We start from the raw sequence: 14,033 nt of genomic DNA, 5'->3' as shown, positions 1-14,033 counted from the left end.
CCCTTGTACCGCCCCTGTGCCTAGGAGCCGGACATGCTGGTTGCTTCTGGGAGCCACGTGGAGCCAGGGCAGGCAGGGAGCCTTCCTTAGCCCCACCGATCTGACTTTTAGTGGTTTGGTCAGCAGTGCTGACCGGAGCCACCAGGGTCCCTTTTTGACTGGGTGTTCCAGTCAAAAACCAGACACCTGGCAACCCTATTCCAAGCTGTATCCCCTTCTTAGTATTAAGCTGTAATTTGGAATGTAACATACGAGAAGGAATGACTTTCAAAATCACTGCTTTAACTTGGGAGCAGAGAATGTGTATTGAGTAGGTACATATATGCCATATCTTTGTGCTTATAAATGTCCATATGCATCAAAAGATTGACAAACAGCCCAGTGTCAAAATCTGACCCATTTGTGACTGTTAATAAAGGTGTCATCAACTTTTTAAAATCTTCCTCATTATCTGATTTTATTTTCTGTTATCTTGATTTTTCCTTTTATGATAAATTCTAAAATCTTTCTTCTGTTTTGATATATAAAAGAAGGTTGGTGGGAGAAGCTGAGGAAGATTCCAGAATGTGTAAGGGGATGGGGTGATGACCTGAAAGAGCATGTGTCTGGCAGCCTTCCTTTCCAAGGTGGTGTGACTACATTTGATCAGCTTGTATAAAGTTGACTGCTTGTGCCTAGCATGGAGTGCTTTTAAAGTATTAATGCCTACCTGACTTGCTGTTATAGTGGTAATGTTCCAAACAGGTGCTCAAAACCTGTCTATATTACAGATTTTGGCTAAGCTTTTAGGCTCTATTTGTCTGATTTGCTTTTCAAAAAATAGACTGTACCTTAATTTGGAATGAGCATCAATAAAAGCAATATTTTAATATATTTGCTTAACCGGTTAGTTGGATGGCTGCTGTTGGAGTCCAAATGTATCTATAGCCATAGAGAGACGTTCTTCCATGTTTAATTTAAATGATTTCAAACAGTGCATTAAAATGATTGTGCACTGTTGTAAAGTGTGTTGAGCATGTTTGCATTGTTTGGAAAGCCATTTGTAATTTTAGCAGTTGGCATGAAGAAATTCTACCTTTTTTCTTTACGTTAATGGTAATACATGGCATCCAAGTGTGAACTCTTCATTTGCTTGTCTAAACTCTGGTTGAGTTTTATGCTGTGAGCAGTTAGGACAACTGGCTTCCCCAAGGCAGGGTCTTGGGCCAAGTATATATTAGAAGATGCTTGCCAGTATAGGTATATCAGCAAACCCTCCTAATGTAGACACGGCTTATGCTGGCAAAAAAAGGACTTTTGTCAGTATAGCTTATACTGGTTCCCTGTATGAAATAAGGCATAGCCACAAAAGCATTTGTATGCTAGTAAAAAACACTAGGGCTTTAGCCAGTACAGAAATGTCACCAAAAAATCAGCCTAGTATTGACATTACTGTGCTGTCAAAAGTTTCTAATATAGATCTGGCCTTTATGATCATAACCAGAAAATGATATTTAGGATTTCCTCTAAGGATCATACTTTATCCACTATCTTTCTGTGGGTATTTTGCAGTATGGCACTATACTGAATCCTCATAGCTATTGTAGGAAGGTGTCATTCTTATCTGAGGGTAGTGCTATTGAAAATTTGCCATTAAGTGCTTTTGTTGGTGCTTTTAAATATCTTCAAGTGTTATAGCTGTTTCTCCTTTCTTTCTGATGCTCTTTTTTTCGCACAAAAAAACCAGACACCTGAGGCTGGCCTGTGCCAGCTGATTTGGGCTTGCAGGGATCAGGCTGTGGGGCTGTTTCAGTGCTATGTAGACTTTCTGGCTCAAGCTGGAATCTGAGCACTAGGGCCCTGCGAGGTGGGAGGGTTCCAGAGCTTGGGCTCCAGCCGGAGCTAGGAAGTGTACACTGCAGCCTGATCCCAGTCCAAGTTGGCTGGCATGGGCCGGCTGTGAGTGTCTAGTTGCTGTGTAGATATACCCTAAGAGTACATTATTCCTCTGAACAGTTTATTTTCCGCATGTGTAAGCTTCCTCTGCTAGCTGAACCAACCTTGAAAATACTAAGTATTATTTTTCTAGCCATTTATTATCTTGTGAAATATTCCTTTTGTAAGTGTGTACATACAGAACATGTGCATTTGTGTCTGAGCTCCACACTGAATTCTAGTTCAAATACTTTTTCTCATCAGATTGAGCCATTTCTGAATGCTTGCTTTCCCTGTCCTCAGTTGTTGAAGTGCATGTGTACTTAAATGATCCATTCTATAAAAGACCTTCTTTGTTAAATTTAAATTGATTTAAAAGTGTCTGCACTTCAGGATAAGCTGCCTACATGGTTGAACTGAATTTAAATTCCTGTTTTCCTACCCATGCATATAAAAATTGTTCAGTCAGGGATATAAACTGGAACGTATTATCTAATGAGGGGAAAATTCTCTTTCACAATCTAACATGCTACTTTTCCACGGAAGTCCAAAATAGTATATCTTAGTATTCCAGATATTACTATTTTGTAATCTGCCTCAGGGTAGGCCTGATTGGCCCTGCTCTTTATATCTGAAAAATTAGGATCTGGATTTTATTTTCAGTGAGGAAACTTAAATTATAATGCTTGGTCTGATTATTGCTGTCATTGCTTGTCTATTCAGTGAGATTTGCATGTTTTTGCTTAATTGTGTGGTTGTTACAGTTGTGAAATTATATGTTGACTCATATTAGCCCCACAAAGATATTTTAATTCGACTTTTATATTTGTGGCCTTAATGCCAACACCTGTTTGTTTAACTAGGAGAAGAACCACAGAGATACTTGCATCTTATTGTCAGTGGTATTCTGGCAAGAGGCAGTAAATGTTTATGCTTATGCATACTGTGATGGGTTAGATCGCAGAACCCCGCTTGGGAGCTGCCACCCGATGTGCCAAGACTACTTCTTCTCCTGCCTTCCCTGCCAGCTCAGGACCCCAGCACCCTGTCTTGCTGAGCCAGACACGCCCATCTGCTCCAATGCAGACCCAGGGTCTGAATTACTTGCTCCAACCTGCAGGTTTATCTGAAAGCAGCTAACAGAAGTGTTCCTGTCTTTAACACGCAGATGCCCAACTCCCAAAGGGGGTCTAAACCCAAATAAATCTGTTTTACCCTGAATAAAGCTTATGCAGGGTAAACTCATAAATTGTTCGCCCTCTGTAACACTGATAGAGAGATATGCACAGCTCTTTGCTCCCCCAGGTATTAATACATACTCTGAGTTTAATAAAATCACTTTTTAGTTATTAATTAATACAGAAAGTAGGATTTAAGTGGTTCCAAGTAGTAACAGACAGAACAAAGTAAGTCACCAAGCAAAATAAAATAAAATGCGCAAATCTATGTCTAATCAAACTGAATACAGATAACATCCTCACCAGTTCCAGAAAGCTCCCTTTTACAGACTAATCTCCTTTTAGCCTGGGTCCAGAAATCACTCACACCCCTTGCAGTCACTGCCCTTTGTTCCAGTTTCTTCCAAGTATCCTAGGGGGTGGAGAGGCTCTCTCTTTAGCCAGCTGAGGACAAAATGGAGGGGTCTCCCAGGGGTTTAAATAGATTTTCTCTTGTGGGTGGAGGCCCCCTCCTCACTCCTGTGCAAAGTCCAGCTCCAAGATGGAGTTTAGGAATCACCTGGGCAAGTCACATGTACATGCATGACTCACAGTTTTTACAGGTAGCATCCATTGTTTACATGCTACCTTGAAAGTCCTCAACTAGACTTCTTATGTGGATTGGAGCATTCCAAGATCCATTGTCCTTTAAAAAGAACAGGAGTACTTGTGGCACCTTAAAGACTAACAAATTTATTATAGCATGAGCTTTCGTGAGCTGCAGCTCACTTCTTCGGATGCATCTGCAGCTCACGAAAGCTCATGCTATAATAAATTTGTTAGTCTTTAAGGTGCCACAAGTACTCCTGGTTCTTTTTGCGGATACAGACTAACACGGGTGCTACTCTGAAAATTGTCCTTTAAGTGTTTCTTGATTAGGTACTTAATTTCAACATTCCTTTCTCCAGGAACTGACCAAATGCTCTACTAAGGTTATTTAGAAATCAAGCCAGTACATGGCCAACTTTCATAACGTCAAATACAAAAATGATACCTGCATGCAAATAGGATGATCAGTAGATCATAACCTTTACAGAGATATGTTACATGGCATATGTAGCATAAAACACATTCTAAGCATATTTCCATAGACCCTTATGGGAGGTATCGTCACACATACGTAGTAAACAAATGATAAAATCTAGTACTGTATACGTGCAAAAAGACTTAAACAGTTGCTATCCTCTGATAACATTTCTTTCACTATGAATCCTGTCTCCTCAAATCTTGGTGGCAAAACGTGTGATTGGCAGCAAGTGTTTTGGTTCCAGGGTGCTGGATAAAACAATCTTTGTGGGGCTCCAGGCCTTGTATGCCCTTAGAACTATGGGGTTCTTTCACCTGCTGCCTCTGATCTGTGGTTACACAGACCCAACTGCTGAGCCTTGTCCTTTCCTATGCAGTAGTGGTTGAAAAGTGGCTTTTTGGGGAAGTGTGAAAAGATTGTGGTAGAGAGGTATGATAGCTATTCAAAGTAAGTGGAAAAAAATTCAATAAAGTTTCTGGAATAGAAAGCTATTTGTATTAAGTATTTTATAATCTGCATATATTTTTATATACTAAATGTTCAGTTCCTGTGTCTGCAAGTGTTTCCATGAAGTGGTCTTTGGGTGTAGAGGGTTGAGTGCATTGCTTTAGAGACTATAATAAAACCGTATCAACTAGCATGTGTTATATTTTGGTAGACCTCTGTACTAGCAGCTTCTGTTCTTTTGCAGGAAGCAGTTTTTATATATGAGAGAGTTATATATTTAACAGTTCAGATTTTTTCACGGTTCACAAGAATGTGCAATGGGAATGGAAATGAAATTTTTCACTTTCTAACTTTTATAATCATATTCCATTGTTTTGTTTTAAAAGGTACAATTGGCCTAGGAATGTAAAACTTTCTAATAAATGGAATTCTCAGGCTTGGGAACTGTCAGGCTGTAAGATGAAATAGCTTGTTTTTACCACGGTGGTGTCTTGATTCTTTACTTGTTTCAATAAATTGGAGATTTTAATCAAAGATGGCATTCTAAATAAAAAAGGAGCTTTTTCTATCTGACAGTTTGTGGAGTAAATGATGTACTGTGTTTTCCAACTCTAAGTGCCAAAATATACTTTTAGTGGGTATGGCAGATAAATTTTTAATTAACTCCAATATAGTCCAGAAAACTGCAGATGTTTCATAATTCTTTTGTTATAGAGTTGTGTTCACTTTTCAGTTTTTCCACCTCAGCCTAGTGATGATGAATCAAGTAGTGACGAAACAAGCAATCGATCCAGTCCCACACTGAGGAGACGGCGTGCAAAGAAGAGGCTTGTCTCGAACTCTGAACCTGAGGGCGGGGCACCTAATGAACAGGAAACTGAACCTCCCAAAGAACAGCAACAGAAACGCCAATTCAGTAGTGGCCTGAACAGATGCATTATACTAGCTTTGGTGATAGCAATCAGCATGGGATTTGGACACTTCTATGGTAAGTAAGTGAAATTTGAGTAGAATCACATAATTGACAGCTGGTGTACAAAATGTACATTTGACTTACCAGTATATTGTGATTCAGATTTTTCATTCAACATATTTATTCATGTCATAGGCTCCTTAGTGTTTTTTCTATTATTCCTTCAGAAGTACAGATTGTACTAACAAGTACCTTTGATTCCTAAACGTTTTGTCCAATACTTTATTAACTCGTATGATACAAGCTTATGGCACTGTTAAATATAAATCATATTAATATAACTTCGAAGGTCTCTACCTTATCCTTACAGTAGCTGTTCTTCTTTTATCTTGTTAGATCTTGCAGAAAGGAAATGTCTTGCTCTGTTCATAAAGCACCGTGTACATTTACTTGACTAAATTATTTAGGGTGACTAGATGTGCCGATTTTATAGGGACAGTCCTGATTTTTGGGTCTTTTTCTTATATAGGCTCCTGTTACCCCCCACCCCGTCCTGATTTTTCACACATGCTGTCCGGTCACCCTAAAATTATTAGCAGGGATCCTAGAAATCCGTTTGACACAGAAAAACGCAGAATTTGCATTTTTACAGAGAATCTTTAGTTTTTACATTTTGTGAAAAAATAAAATCACATAACGTGGAACCCCAATTATCTGATCTAATTGGGACTGGGGCCAGATCAGATAATCAGAAATTTGGATAATTAAAAGAACGAACAGGGCCCTGTCTGTCAGCCCCAGGAGGTGGTGGTGGGGCTCCAGCTGTCATCTTAAAAATTGTAAATATATCAATAAAACATTGTTCAGCTGATACCTATATATATTATGGCTAGGGAAACTAAAGTTCAGCATTTCATTTTAATCATGGAAAAAAGTGGATTTTTATATTTTTTTGTAGCAGAGAATTTGTTTTTATCATGGAAAACTAGGATCCCTGTTTATTAGTAGTAATACTTTGGATTTATTCACCTTCTTAATCCTTTACTTCCTTATGTTAGTCTTGTGGTACCCTTATTGTTGCTGGCAATATACTGGAAGACATTTCTGGCCTTCATCCAGTAATTCGTCAGTTGCTGAATGAGAGAACTAGATACTGTATACTTTTATTGAACAATTCAGAATCTCTCTCCCCTTTTACCTTTTGTTTGGAGGACAAAATATTAAGTAGCCCTTGAAAATGTACCATAACTCTCAATGCAATTTCTCAGTGTATTGAAGGAATCCAGTGCAGCAGCAGCTTCTCTCTGGCTTCTTAGTACAGTGTCTAAGGTTGATTCTTTTCTGTCCAATTTCAAACCTGAGCAGTAGAGGAACAACAGAATAGATGGTAACTACCTATGTTATCAAAATAGCTAAGTGCAGAGCTCAACGGCTTTCCATATCTGCCTAACACAATGGAGACCCAATCCTGGGCATGGCTTTTGGGTACTATTAATTACCCCATTAAATAATGGGGTAATGAGGACTTTTGTATTCATTGTATGATATTTATAGTCTGTTATGAAAATATGATGCCACACTAAAATAATTCGGTTTCAAAATGGGAATGTATATTTTTTTTTTTTATTGGACTTGATTTTGATTAGAACTACATAAATTTTAACATTTAGTATAAACCTTTCAAAATTAATTTACCCTTGAACATATTTTTTTTTGTTCTCAGGTAAACCTGAAGGTAAGAAATAGTGAGTGCCATGTGGAGGATGCTGTGCTTGAAATCAGATTGATTGATTTAAAAAATATATATGGTTGTGTAATCAAGGCTTCACAATTACTACTATGTTCAGGATTATATGACTAGTAACTCAGTCATATAAAATACTTCTGTGTAGAGCTTGCAGGCCTTTTCAGCTATTTAACAGGAAAACAAATGTATAGTGTCTGTTGGTATGGTTGAGGCAGTGTGGTCCAGTGGAAGCCCGAATTCCTTTCCAGTCTGGGCCAGCCTTCTGCTTTCAAAGCTTGGTCAAGTCACTTCGTATCGCTCTTCTTCGGTTTCTCCAGCCATAAAATGGGGATTATGATATTTGCCTACCTTTATAAAGCACTTTGAGATGTATGGATAAAAAGCACTGACTATTATTATTATTTTTATTTATATAGTAAAGACCATATTTTCAAATATTTATTTTTTCCTCATTGAATCCATGGCTTTAGATAGAAGTTGTCATTGATGACATATTTTTCTCTAATCCAGCAGAAATTACGCTATTTTTTAAAAGTGAAAGCTCCTCATGCTCACATAGTTTAACTCAACCACTCCTTCTCCAGTGTTTCTGCCTCAACAGAGTGGGAAATGTTTACTGTTTTGCTCACTCTGAAAAGGTTTTTACAAGGGATTCCTTTTCTCTGGGAAGTGATGTTCTCTTTATATTTTCCAGGACTTAAGCATTTGGACTGGAGAGAAGCACTTCACAACATCCTTTTAATGTCAGGTTAATTGTAGTTTGAGAGGGTCACTTTTGTTTCTAGACACATAGTCACTTCTTTCAGAGTAGCAGCCGTGTTAGTCTGTATCTGTTCTTTTTATAGTCACTTCTCTGTTTGAAGTTGACTGATTTTGTGCTTGTTCACTGTTTTATTACTTGTTCTTTGTGGCTTGTGGTCACTACTATCTACTCCACCTGAATTATAATTTCTAGAGAAGTGGAGCTAACGAGAGTGGCAAAACTAGTTTTCTTGCAATTGTAGTTTCTCCTAGAAGTAAGCAATTGTTCTCAACAACACTCATAAATTCATATTGGGAGAGGAGGAATATTCTGTATATGCTTGGTTTAAGATGGGATTCTCTTGTCTTTAAGTCAGGACATGGGAGAATGTTAAATGAGGCTAAAATGTCACAGTTACCTCAATAGTTCTTTAGTTCTTTAAATTGTAATACTAGTAAAACATGAAAGGAGGAGCTTTGTTTCAAAAAAGGAACTCTACATGCATTCCACTGGATTGGACAGAAATATCCCATACTTTGTTACTTCAGTCCAGAACAGTGGATCCAATGCAGAAGAAATTAAAATTAGAGATTTTTTTTAAAAACCCTAATATTATCCTATGGACTTTTTATTTAATAACTAAGCTAGCATCAAAGCCAACATACACAAATTCTATATTTTGTATGTGCATTGAGACTTCCAGGTAAAAGGGAGTGCAGGAGAATGCTAATTACTAAAGAAAATATTATATTACTTAATAGTGAATATGTAGCTAGTAAGAATGAAGGCATATATTGGAAAAACATAGGGGAAAAATAACAGACACTGGAATGATGAGAAGATGGATAATTAATTAGCATGTGCTCAATTCTGTCACCTTTGGTTTTGCAAGTAAGGATTGCAAGATTGGGTCCTATGTGAAGCTATTCAGATTGCTTTATAACCTGTTTAAGAATTGTGCGTGTAGGGGGTGTTTAGTTTACTTTTTTGGGGTTTTTGTTTTGCATGAATGTTTAGCATGCAAATATCCAGGTAATTATTAATATAGCATTGCTTGACAATGTGAAGCTATAATTTCAAAACATTGTAATGTGGATTTGTTTAATTTCTTTTATTGTGTCAGTTTTTCACTTTACTAAAATGTACATATAACATTTTTTGCATAGCTTCTGGTTGATTATATTTAAATATAGATATTTTCTAGTTAACATCATTCCATCTGTTTAGCATTAAAAAATGTTTGCTTTTATCCAAACACATAAGTATAGCAAAGTTGCTTGTACTGATATGTTTGAAATTGTTGCTGCAAACAACAGAATCAGTATATAACAATTATAAGACTATACAATTATAAAACTAGACAGAACAGAATACAATATCAGAATGTTCCTTCATTTGCCAGGAAACTAAAGACATCATCTGATAGTTTGACTCTCAGTAGTTAGAGATGGAAATGACCTAACAGTTTTGTCTTTGTAGGTACAATTCAGATCCAGAAACGTCAACAATTGGTAGAAAAGACACATGAAGATGAACTAAATGGTATGAAAGATGACCTTTACCAGTGCCAACGAGAGCAAGGAGTTAAAGCAGACTATAAGGTGGGGGTAGGTGTGATCTTTTCATTACAATTCATTGGGGAATATTACCTCCTCATGTGTGTACCTTACATTAATGTTGAATCTGTTATTTCTATATGTTGAGAGAATGCTTTATCCCTAAGAACAATGGAATCCACTCTTTTCTACAGATAACTCAGCTGTATTTTTTATTGGACCTTTATTTGACGTTTAATTTACATCTCAACAGTACACATATACCGGTATAATAAATATTTTTCTTCAGAAATTCTCTTAAATTCATACATAACATTATTGTAAACTGAAAAAAGGGTTTTTTTTAATCTATTGCCAAAACTTTGTAATTTGATCAAATTTTCAGAGTAAAATAGCTTTTTGAAGTAACAGGAGTCACAGAGCGAAGAATTCAGTTAGCAGTATATTGATTACAGGTAATGATGCATGGGACAGAAGAAAGGTGAGCTCTAAGAGCCCAGTTGGGCTATGTTTTTTTTGTAAAGTTAACAGCCCTACATTTTATTTGTAAATGGAGCAAACCTGAAATGGAATCAGTGAGACACAATAAACATGGCATCATACAGTGCCATTTTTAATTCCTCACCCTGTTTTGGATAAGGGGAGAGCAGGGTTTGATTTTCTTATTCACTACTCTAGTATCTCTTGACCAGGTGGATGAGGAAAGTAACCGGAAGACGTGGTCGGAATAATATTGGCCCCTTTGAGCCATTTGCCAATTGCATTTACATCCTGGGGATCTGGCTAGATTCCCCACATCTATTAGAAGAGCAGATAGCAGCAACAACTAGGCTGACTCTTTTTCATTATATCACAGCCATAAAATTGTGAACAATTTTTTGGATGTAGACCTTGAAGTTATTTATCCCTTTGTCACCCTGACAGAGTACTGTAGTGTGTTTTGCATGGGATTACATTTTAAATCCATCCAGACATGGAAGCTGATGCAGAATCCAGCAATCTGCTTGTTAAGTGGTTGTTCTTGCAAGCACATTAACCTCTATGATCTGTAATGTCTGCCTATTGGTTGAAGTTGACTTCAAGATATTGGTTATTCTTTGAGTGATGGTCCTTATGGGTATTCACTATGGGTGCATATGTACTCCATGTGTCTGAGACTTGACAGTATTTCATCAGAATTGCTTAAGAGTGGAGGCCTGGATTCCCAACTCTCTGCTCCTTTGTGATATATACCCCAGCAACCCAGAGGAAAAATTCCAAGCTGCTCCTTTGCAAACGCTATCCTGCCTCTCAGTCCTTCTATCATCAAAGGCCCTGTGAGCCCCCTCGGAAGCATCAGAGGGTACACTCTTTGGATGGCTGGAGAGCGTTAACTTTCTGTTTACAAAGGACAAGGCCTTTTAGAAAGCCCCTGAGGCTATTTATATCCATCTCTGAAAGAATGAAAGGAGAAACGATTTCCTTGCAAAGACTCTTGAAATGGATTTTGGGGTTTAGTCTCATCTGCTGTGAGCTTATGGAGGCCCTTCTGCTCAGTGTCAGGATCCACTCAGCCAGAGCACAAGCAGCCTCAGTGGCTTCCCTGCAGGGAGTTCCCCTCTCAGAAATCTGTTGAGTGGCGATTTGGGACTGCATTCACATCTTTACTAGGCATTACACCTCCTTTGGTTCACCAATCCTAGAATCTGTGGTGTAGCATTCTTCCTTGCAGCTTCCCCTCCACAGTGAGTACTGCTTGGGAGTCACCCAAGCTGCCCCTTATGTTCTCAGTGGCATAGGGCGTGGGTGCAGCCAAACGCTGCAACTGAAAAATCTTCTGGTTTCAGGCACACGGAGAACATACAGTAGAACCTCAGAGTTACGAATTGATCAGTCAACCACATTTGGAACTGGAAATACACAATCAGGCAGCAGTAGATACCAAAAAAATAAAAAGCAAATACCATACAATACAATACATAGACTACTAAAAAATGAAGGGAAAGCAGTATTTTTCTTCTGCATAGCAAAGTTTCAAAGCTGTATTAAGTCAACGTTCAGTTGTAAACTTTTGAAAGAACCACCATAACATTTTGTTCAAAGTTACGAACATTTCAGTTACAAACAACCTCCATTCCTGAGGTGTTCATAACTCTGAGGTTCTACTGTATGAATCACCCATGGGGATCACACATCTTGAAACACTCCAGGTACTATAAGACAAGTAACCTCCATTTTTAATGTCTAGAACTCTGTACTTTCTGAAAACGAGGCCCCTGTAGTATTGCCAAAATGAAACATCTTTTAAATAATGTTTAACTTAACTACGCATCCAAAGATAAAGCCAATAAAATATTATGCTTTAGTATATGAGCTTATTCTTGCAGTTGTTAGGAAGAATTTGCACCACAATACCAGATGGAGCATTACATAGTTATATATAGGTGTCTGGGTTTCCTGAAACAGATTGTGGATGTTTTCACCTTCCTCTGAAGCATCAAACACTTAAAGCTAAGATTATGTCATGGAGGTCATGGAAGTTCGAGACCTCCCTGACATTTTCCGCTTCAGTAATGGGCCTGGAGCTGTCAGCCAAGGACCCTGCAGCTCCCAGCAGCCATGGGTGGCAGCAGAGACCCCAGAGCTGCAGCAGCAGTGGGGACAAGATCGCCCTCCCTCCCCATTTTGTCAATTATTTTTAGTAAAAAGTCAGGGCCAGGTCATGGGCTTCTGTGAATTTTAGTTTATTGCCCATGGCCTGTCTGTGACTTTTTACTAAAAATAACCGTGACAAAATCTTAGACCATTCCTAGAATCAGGATACCAGACTTGATTGACCAATAGTCATTCCAGTATAGCAAGTGGTTTAGGACTGTTATTCAGTGTACTGTATGTTCTAGAATCACACTCATGCTTTGTGACTAGTTGGATGATGCTATGAATTTTTAATCTTTTACCTTTTTCAAACTTAAATTGTATGAATTCTAAGATTAATAAATTTGCTTGTTCCTTTTTATTTGTTTTAGTCACTAAAACAAGACCTTGCAACATGTCTGATCTCTACTGAGGTAGAAAAGAAATCATTTGAATCTCAGAAAAAAAGTCTTACGGCAGAAAACCAGCACTTAAGGGAATCTCTGGAGAGGGAAGAAAAAGCTTTGGACTTGCTGCAGGAAGAGTTAAGGAAACTGAGAGAACAAATTAGAAACGTAGATGATAAAGGTACTAGTACAGAGTCAGTTGTCATGGAAAATAAAAAGCTTAAGGTACATTTGGAAGAGGAAAAGCAAAAAATACACAACTTTCTTAAGCAAAAGGAGACACTTTTTGCAGAAGCACAAATGTTGAGGAGAGAACTAGACAAAGAACGTCATATAACTGAAGCTCTAAGAGAAGAACTGGAGCAGTTAAGTTCTCATCAGACATCCGACAACACAGACACTGACAATACATTGAGGAAGAACGAAGAAATAGAAACTTTGCGGGGAAGACTAACAGAGCTGGAAAAGAAGCTAAACTTTGAACAACAACGCTCTGATTTGTGGGAAAAACTGTATGTTGAAGTGAAGGACCAAACCGAAAAACAGGAAGCTAATGAAAAAGGACAAGAGAAAGATGGTAAAGGAACAAGTAAGACCAAAAAGAAGTCCAAAGAATCATTTTTTGGCTCAGTTAAAGAAACTTTTGATGCCATGAAGAATTCCACAAAGGAGTTTGTAAGACACCATAAAGAAAAGATTAAACAGGCTAAAGAAGCAGTGAAAGAAAACCTGAAAAAATTCTCTGATTCTGTGAAGTCCACATTCAGACACTTCAAAGACACAACTAAAAACATCTTTGATGAAAAGAAGAAGTCTGGTGCTAAAAGATATGAGGCAAACAAAAAAGGTAAAACAGTTTATCGGGAATATAATACTCATGAGAATCCTTCTAAGCATACACACCATAGAGGGCCTAGTATGAAAAAAGAATTCAGAGAGGGAAGAAAAGAAAGATCAACTCACTTTACATTTGAAAAAGATACTAATTCACAGAAATGCATCAATAACCCAGAATGTAACAGAAAACGTCACTCTGTCCTAAAGGGCTGTTCTGGTATTTTTGAATGCGCTCATCAGGAATTTATTAGCCTGTTTAACAAAGTACTGGACCCTATTAGGGCTGAAGAATTTAATCAGTTAATGCAAAAATATTTGCAGCAAGAAGTAGACCGTTTCCATCACTGGAGAGAACTAGAGAATTTCATCAATAAGTTTTTCCATAATGGGATCTTTATACATGACCAGATGCTGTTCACGGACTTCGTTAGTGATGTTAAGGATTATCTTGAGGACATGAAGGAGTACCAAAGTGACCATGAAGGAATGTTTGAGGATTTGGATAAATACATCTACAGATACTACTTTCATTATGATAATTCACCTCAGTATGGACCCAGGTTGGTTTTTATGTAATATTTCCTGAATTAAAATATAGTTTTTAAGGACACCA

The 14,033-nt window shown here is 37.8% G+C and overlaps 1 protein-coding gene across 5 annotated transcripts in view; it reads left to right on the top strand.

Moving 5' to 3' along the window:
• The window catches only part of CCPG1 (cell cycle progression 1), a 59,049-nt gene that overhangs the window by 40,454 nt on the left and 4,562 nt on the right, over positions 1-14,033 (top strand). For 4 of the 5 annotated variants that reach the window (XM_044979519.1, XM_044979516.1, XM_044979521.1 and 1 more), the window contains exons 6-8: positions 5,339-5,593; positions 9,487-9,614; positions 12,569-13,980. In XM_044979519.1, coding sequence (XP_044835454.1) covers positions 5,339-5,593; positions 9,487-9,614; positions 12,569-13,980 — 1,795 coding nt within the window. The remainder of the gene's footprint in view (positions 1-5,338; positions 5,594-9,486; positions 9,615-12,568; positions 13,981-14,033) is intronic. The other variant, XM_044979518.1, reaches the window with a different exon arrangement.

This window comes from Mauremys mutica, chromosome 11 (assembly GCF_020497125.1).
Source record: "Mauremys mutica isolate MM-2020 ecotype Southern chromosome 11, ASM2049712v1, whole genome shotgun sequence".
Classification (NCBI taxonomy): Eukaryota; Metazoa; Chordata; order Testudines; family Geoemydidae; genus Mauremys; species Mauremys mutica.
The sequence above is the reverse complement of the archived record's forward strand: the minus strand, read 5'-3'. Positions and strand labels throughout refer to the sequence as shown.